This window comes from Zerene cesonia, chromosome 3 (assembly GCF_012273895.1).
Source record: "Zerene cesonia ecotype Mississippi chromosome 3, Zerene_cesonia_1.1, whole genome shotgun sequence".
NCBI classification, from domain to species: domain Eukaryota; kingdom Metazoa; phylum Arthropoda; class Insecta; order Lepidoptera; family Pieridae; genus Zerene; species Zerene cesonia.
In genome coordinates this window covers 9,209,399-9,217,436 of record NC_052104.1, presented here as the reverse complement: position 1 = coordinate 9,217,436, position 8,038 = coordinate 9,209,399, and the positions used below count along the sequence as shown (strand labels likewise).

The window sequence follows — 8,038 nt, the reverse complement described above, 5'->3', positions numbered from 1 at the left end:
TTACATACATTCTTTATATAAATCGCTACCTAATCGTATTTACGAACTAATAAGGTCCAACGGAAAATATACCAAATAATAAACTAACGAGTTTTAATAATTAAACAATATCTTTTTGCATGTGAGGCTATTCATGTGGAAGGGGCAATTATTTGTTTGACGTTGTTTCTTAAAACTCTGATTAGATAATAATAAAAATTTTATTTGCTATTGCAAGGCTTCCTGTTTTATTTTATATACGATGCTTGATGTATATTTCCTTTTTATATTATTATGTGAAATATTAATTTTGACGATGAGGCTATTCAAGTGGCGGGCACTGTATTTTTTTGTGTTTTGAAGTAACTTGTAACTTCCGACTAGGTGATCCGATTTCAATGATTTTTTTTTTATTTGAAAACTAGTGCTCACCGATTGGTCTCGTTGAAATTTAGTCTAATTCTATCAATTAGGAGGCGGTTTAATTTTATTTTCAAAATAATTATCTTATATAACAATTATATAAACACGTATGTGTAACGACACTAAATGCTCTTCTGACATACGCACGTGACTGCAGGCTAAGGCTGAAAAACAGTAGTGAAAGCATTGAACTTTAGGTTGTTGTTTTCACGAAATGCTAAGTCCGTACGCTTTTTCGTGGTAAACGGTTTCTTGTGACGTGTACCTATACCGAATACCGAATCAATGAATAATCTATTATACTTTATTCAAATGTACCTTTATTTTATTCAAATGTACCTCAATCCCCCGCACGACCAGGCTGCACGGTCACCTGGTATCCACGTACGAGTCGGCGTCGCTGCGTCGCTTCCGCGACGGGCGCGTGGACAACATCCGCGCGGCGCACCCGGCCGCGCGCGCCTGGGCCGCGCTCGCCGCCCGCGACTCCCCCGACAGCCCCCCCAGCCCCAACCAGCTCGTGGACGAGGGGCAGAAGAAAGTGTCCTTTGATTTGCAAGAGGTACGGGAAATCCTAAGTCCTATTTCACCCATTGTGGGATGGTGCCCACTATGGGTGAAATAGGACTTAGTCGAAGAAAATGGAAAACTGAATATAGGATGTGCACTCTTGTGCTTTAACTGTGCCCGCCCACAAATTAATCTGGCAAATTGACTTCGACTAAGTCCTATTTCACCCATAGTGAGATGGTGCCCACTAAATTAATCTGGCAAATTGGCTGTGTAAACTGTGCCTACATCCAGTGGAATGATGATGACTAAGTGTGTGTGGTATCCTTTGCGTGATTAGGTGGAGGTGAATGGGTTCAGTTATGTGACTGAAGTCACACATGCTGTGAAAGAGGTGTTCCTTAGCTCAAACTAGAGGCCTCTGTCTCTCAACAGTTCTGCGACGTCAACGATAAGAAAATATGTTAATTGCGTGTAGTTTATTCCTAAAACTATAAATTATCGAAAGGAGACATACTTAAATCTAGTATAAGTCATCTAATCACAAGATTGCCGCTAGCTGTTCCATTTAAAAAGCGAATACAAAGGTCACTCACATCAGGGACAAAAGAAACTCGAGCTCTTCGAAGAAGCAGCCCGCAAGCAGAGCACCATAATGGAGGACAACATCCTGGGCCGCGGCATCGACAACCACCTGCTCGGGCTGCGTGAGGCGGCGCGCGAGACGCTCGGCTTCCTGCCGCCGCTCTTCACCGACGCCACTTACCAGAAGATGATGGAGTTCAAACTGAGCACCAGTCAGGTAAGACTTCAGAAAAAAATGGCAAGAGCATAATGGAAGAAGGCAGTTCATAATACGATAGGCATCTAAAAGCATTTTGTATTTTGTATATGTATAGCTGGAAATTACATTGAGATTGGAAATTTGTAAGAATTAGCCTCAACAATACCTAGACAGACCAAAAGGAACAAGATGTAAACAATCTTAATAATTTGACTTACATTGATTTAAATAATCCTAAATCGTGATAACCTTTTTCCCACATGTCGAGTCCCTTTTAGCATTATTATTACAGTCATTTATTAACCCATTATGACACTCGTTGATGAAGCCGTTCGTAAAATATTTTTGCTGATCTCTCTAAAGCTTATATTATAGTAGAAACTAATAAATAATAACATTAAATGCTCGAAATTCCTAATATAAATAAGTGTCCATCGCAGGTCGCTACAACAACTGACGGCACCTTCATGGGGTACGGGGCCGTGGTTCCAGACGGGTACGGCTGCAGCTACAACCCAAAGAAGGACTGCGTCATCTTCTGCATCTCCTCATTCGCGTCGTCCAGCGTCACCAACACGGAAGCGTTCCGGCAATCGCTCGAAGAGGCTCTCGACGCTATGAAAGTAATGTTTCAAAACCGTAAGTCGAATAACTAAGATGTAACTCACTTGGCTTAATTATTTACGCATTTCTTAGAAAATATTGAGATGGTACTATATTTATTATATTTACAAAAGAAAAAATGCTTATATACTTTGAGCTAGATCTCTTGAAACTAGAGTTAGAAACTTTTTATCAGAGATAAGAGGAAGTGAGACGAATAATTTGAGATATAAAACTACTATTCGATTCAACAAAGAATAGAGTCCAGTCTGCGCCATTTTGTGACGTCAATTTATATAAATTCAACGAATTAATAATAAAATGTATGAAATAAAAGTCACTGATTGTTTTACACATAATTGATACGATTCAAGTTACACATATCTCATAGAGAAGCAAATGGCTGCGTCTCAGCTAATGCTGCCCGAAACGCGAGAGTAGGAGACAGCTTTTATATACTCGTATGGGACAGATTTTAATATATACAAATACGTTTGTACTTTGGTCTTTGATCATGAAGCAATGAAGCATTTTTTTAATGAAATGCAATAAGGATTTCTAAGGAAATCACACACGGAATATAATATTTGACACGAAAATGAAACAAAGGTCATTGACGTTACTTTCCTAGTTGAATCGCATAGTACAGTGATCTGATTAAATCGTGGGAAAATCTTTGCTATGCTATGTAAAATTTGTGAGTAAAATTCACACGGAACTGTAAACGGTAAATGAATTTCTAAATCAATTTGGTACTAAACGTATCTCTTCTACTGACCCTATTGTGGTCTATTATAAAAGTATACAATACTGAAATGTTTACTATTTAAAATTGCTATAATAATACTTAAAGTACTATATTGTATACAATCTTTTCGATTATGGTACTAAATTTGTACCTTAAAAGCATTGCTCTAAGTCCTAGATTTAAGCGCACATCTATCTTAGTGCTAAAAAAATAACTGTAAACATATCATGGATGGTCTGTATTCTTGTATTTATCTAGAAATGTATTGAAAAATTTTTGATGTTAGAAAAAATATAAGATTATAGTTAAATATACATTATATGTATGATATTTAAGCGAAACTATACTCGTATACTCTACTTATACTGAAATTGAATATTTATTGAGAATTTAATATATATATTTGGATCGATTACTCGCACTAGCTGGAGACGAAAATCTAATAATAAATTAAATATATCCTAAATAAACCTTACAGTAACAGGACAGAAGTCGTCGACGATACCACAGATAACATAATACTATAACAATAACTAAGAACTTACTTGGAATTGTCCATTTGCCTGTGAAAAGCCTGTTCCAACAAAGGGAACATGTATGGACTGATGATGATGATGATCTGTATGGACTGATGATGTCGTCTTCACCCAGTGACTGTAATATTGAATATTAAACAAAGATTTTTAAATGTGTTAAGTCAATTTATTTATTAAGAAATATATACGAGTATTATATTCTATATACATACTATATTATGCCTAGTATTTATACTCAATGTTTATTGTTGTGGAATATATAATTTATTTTGCTTGAAATATGTTTTGAGTATATACCTTGTGATTATATCTACAAACATATTTATGCATCATTATATTATAATACGAAATAAAAATATAAATCAGTTTGTAAGGTAGTGTGTAAGAAAATTCAATGTCAATGCTGTGGTGATAACAAAGAGGTAGATTTGTAGAATAAATTTATCTACGTAGTTTTGATGTTTAAATATTCATTAGATGTTTATGCGAAATTTTAAATTTCCCAATGTTTTTGTTATTAAGCATTTATTCCTTGTTATATTTGTTGTATTACTTTTAAGCAAAGCTTTTAGTCCTAATGGAATACACCTTTGTATTTTACGGTCCTACCAAAGTCTATAATTTAGTAGATCGGCGTAGCACGGTCATTTATAGTTTTATTCGATGATAAATAGAAATTCGCTTTTGGCTGTATACCCATTATTTGTTCTAGAATCTATAATATAGGCAATTAAAATTCTAGTCAAATATCGATCTAGTTGTAAGAAAGCTATACATATCAAAAATCGACTCCACGAAAGTCGTGGCCAAGAATATCAAAAACATATCAAAGTTTGTTAGTATGATAACATATCAATAGAGTTTAAGTACTTTATATCTCTAAGAATTATAGTAATAAGGATCTATTGTAGAATTGTACTAAACCTATATTCGCTGTATATACAATATTAAATTTTGTTTACATTTGGAAACTATTTACGCCTGTTGAATCTAGTCAATTAATTTTATTTAGAATTTAGATAAATGTATCGCAATGATGGTTCCTTAACTTTCTTTAAAGCTTACTTCTGTTAATTGATGTGTAATTTTTATAATTTATTATACAAACAAGTTATAGCAATAACAGAAAATTACAAACCATTACTATTATTATGGTATTTAATAATCTCTACATTCATTGTCAGTCATGGTTGCGAACAGATCAAAAAATAACATACTCGTATATAAACAAAAATCAGACTCAAATTGGTCATTACTTCCATATATTTCCATAATATCGGAACTAAAATCAGTTTTCGTATGATAAAATTTATGATATGTAATTTTTCCAAATTAGGAAAATATACTTACCTACCGTTGGCAACCCTAATTGCATTGTACATACACTTGTTAACTCGGCAGTTTAACTATCTGCAATAATCTGGATTTAGTTAATTAAAATTAACAATAAAAACGTTATAAATAATCCTTCCTATTTATTGCAAAAAGCCTCATTAAAGTAGTCAAAAAGTATTTGCATTAGTAGAAGTTATGACGATAATTAAAAATGATATAGAAAAATATGTGTGTTCATGGTAGTTAAGTTGCACGTTATTGTTTATAAATTAGGGCCTAGTTAAATCGATAATCGTAGTTCGATGGCCCTAGTAGAATAGCATTTTGTCATTATATCATGTAACGGAAAGCACAACGTAAAAGATCTTAGCAGTTGCAAGTTAGCTGAATTTAACTATATCAGTATTATTTAATTGATTACTCAGCAGTTTGTGTAAAGAACGTTCTATTGTAGCAGTTATAATTGTATGCTACTGTAAGAAGCTGCATTGGTTAACCTATAACGAAATCATAAATTATAGCCTCCTTAGTCCTTTGATCATTCTACCAAAATGTAAAACTAGTAAGATGAATTATCCTATTTATAAGATTATTATTAATATTAATGGATAGGTTTAATAAAAAATCGACAAAGATAAATGAAAAAGGAACTATGATGAGTCGACATAGAGATCTACAAACATCCAAAGAAGTTGAATAATAATATAAAAAAAAATATATATTAACACATCAACTTACGAGCGAAGGTTATTATAAATCTAAAACAATATAAATTCTACTACCATCCATTATAAAATCTAAAGTAATAAAGACGGTAACGTTTTATGTGAGGGCGAAAAATTAATTCTTGGTCCTTATCTGGCAGGCCCTTAGGGCTCGACTGGGATTGTAATGTAAACATATCACTAGCTTAAGTTATCTAAGTGTCAATTTGATGTTGTTGCTCTCAATAAATTATCGGTGTAAAACGTGTTTTATTTAACGCCTTATGACCCTATGCAGTTTATAGCAATTTTATTTAAGTTCTTAAATGTTACACAAATTGCAGATACATACATTTTTACTCAATTGATTTTTTTTATTAGAAGTCACTAGGTCTTCTTTCCAGCCTGTAGAATTATTGGATTTCTAAATTATTTTACCAATGTCAAGATACAGTACTGTCAGTCTAATTAGCCTGATTTTAATGGCTTTTTTATCTGCATTCTTCTATCAGGCTTTAACTAATATAATCATAATTTGTCATTCATGTTTCCTACATATATATGATCACAAAAAATAAGAAAAATGTTATACGTATTCCATACCCTTATAATTTGTGTTTTGTTTGTATCCTAATTAATATTTAATGTTATTACAAATTGTATAAAATTTGAGTTTTGAGTTATAATTATGTTTTTGTTAAATGTATCAAAAAGCAATATTCTAAATGCAATATTCAGATGAACGCAGTAGACCGCGGGCGTCGAATTAAGACCAACGCCATTTTCTAGTTGTAATTAAACGAAAATTAGGAATTAAAATGGAGTATCTGGTAGCGATGAAATAAAACAAGTCAAATACAATTCAATTACTTTAATCTCATCATCTCATTCATCAATGTAACAACACAACAAATAACATATCATATAACAATAAACTTTACAGTCATCTTTATTCTTTAAAAATATATACATATTGGATTTAGCATAAACGCCATCTAGGTTACAACTAAAGCTTGTACTACTAGGCAATTGTTCAAACACTTGATTATTTTCTCATAAAAACATGCAACAGACGATCGTGTCAGAAAATTCACAATATTTCTGTTGTTTACAATATTTGCTTTGTTTCAAGCATGTCAGAAGTATTTTAGTTTTTTTTTTACAATATTTATTGTTCCATTCATATTAATATAACTTGCAAACAGCGTAATAAAAAATACCTATTAGTACAGGACAAAAAACATTTACTATTTCATAAGTAGACAGACAATCATTTTGGAGGTATATAAAGATAAAAAATATCCTCTCACGGTATAAAAATTGTTCCGAGTCATCTCAACTCAGCTTATACCATTGTGGCCATCAAATAAGTAGTTTGTAAATATAACTCCATTTTACTAATTTTGTTACAATTCTGCTAATTTCATATTTGAAAAGTTTAAAGTACATCACTGTACGTCATAGTTTCATTAAAATTAACACTTCATTGACATTTCAAATTCTTATCGATTATTTTATTTAATTACCTTTATAAAAATATTCCTCACTATACCAATCCATTTATGCAAATACGTTTTTATTTAAAAATTGCAAAAAATCCTTATTTCCCGTAAAAAATACTTTATAGTAGAAAATTTCAATGTTTGTAGTATAAAATATTCATTTTCGTTCAAAAATACGTCATGCAATTCCATTACCGTTTCCTATAATTAGTCACAATATATTATTACTCCTAATAAAATATATAAATTTATAAAGTATCTACATATTTATTATTTCAAGATACAGTCTATTAAGAAAAAAAAAAAACATTTTTAAACGCATTCCACTATCGCATCAGATTTACTTTTATAAAATAGAACATTATTTCAATTTAAATCAATAAAATACTTTTTGTATGTATTTCAGAATACATGTCCCAATAATCATATCATAATAACAAATACACTTTTTTACATAATTAACAAACAAGTAATTTAAGTGACAACTTCTCGTGGGAGGGTAAACTATTTCGTTACGTAACGCGTTACGGCACCAGTCTGGCTGGCTTCCCATTCTTTCATTCGTTACATTAGTTTAATTCATCACGTCTGTCGGACATCCCAAAACGTGCACTTTTTTCTTTTTGAACTTGGTATTGTACCTTACTCAGGGAACCATGCATAAAGTTAATCAAAGATTGATTTTATTATTTAGGGTCAAAGTGCGTGGAAAAATTGAAAGAGTCTTTATTTCCGTTATTGAATAAATCTATCGTCTTAAAGGATTGGCTGGTTTACAGTTACAATCGTCGTCGGCTTTCACCTGAAAAAATAAAATAAAGCTAAGAGTATGAAACTTATTCACCAATATAGGACATAAATTATTAAAATGGAAACATTACAGGACTCGGACTTTTTTGCTCGCTATTAACTAA

General features: G+C 31.9%; 2 protein-coding genes across 4 annotated transcripts in view; one reads left to right on the top strand and one right to left on the bottom strand.

Moving 5' to 3' along the window:
* Positions 1-2,551, top strand: part of LOC119837575 (vesicular acetylcholine transporter) — a 59,587-nt gene extending 57,036 nt beyond the window's left edge. Inside the window, exons 10-12 of the mRNA XM_038363208.1 lie at positions 763-964; positions 1,514-1,714; positions 2,137-2,551. Of these exons, the coding sequence (XP_038219136.1) occupies positions 763-964; positions 1,514-1,714; positions 2,137-2,352 (619 nt within the window). The 3' untranslated portion in view covers positions 2,353-2,551. The remainder of the gene's footprint in view (positions 1-762; positions 965-1,513; positions 1,715-2,136) is intronic.
* Positions 2,552-6,478: 3,927 nt separating this feature from the next.
* LOC119837484 overlaps positions 6,479-8,038 on the bottom strand; it is a 26,821-nt gene continuing 25,261 nt past the window's right edge. For all 3 annotated transcript variants that reach the window (XM_038363080.1, XM_038363097.1, XM_038363088.1), the window contains one exon: positions 6,479-7,926. In XM_038363080.1, the coding sequence (XP_038219008.1) occupies positions 7,873-7,926 (54 nt within the window). In that variant the 3' untranslated portion in view covers positions 6,479-7,872. The remainder of the gene's footprint in view (positions 7,927-8,038) is intronic.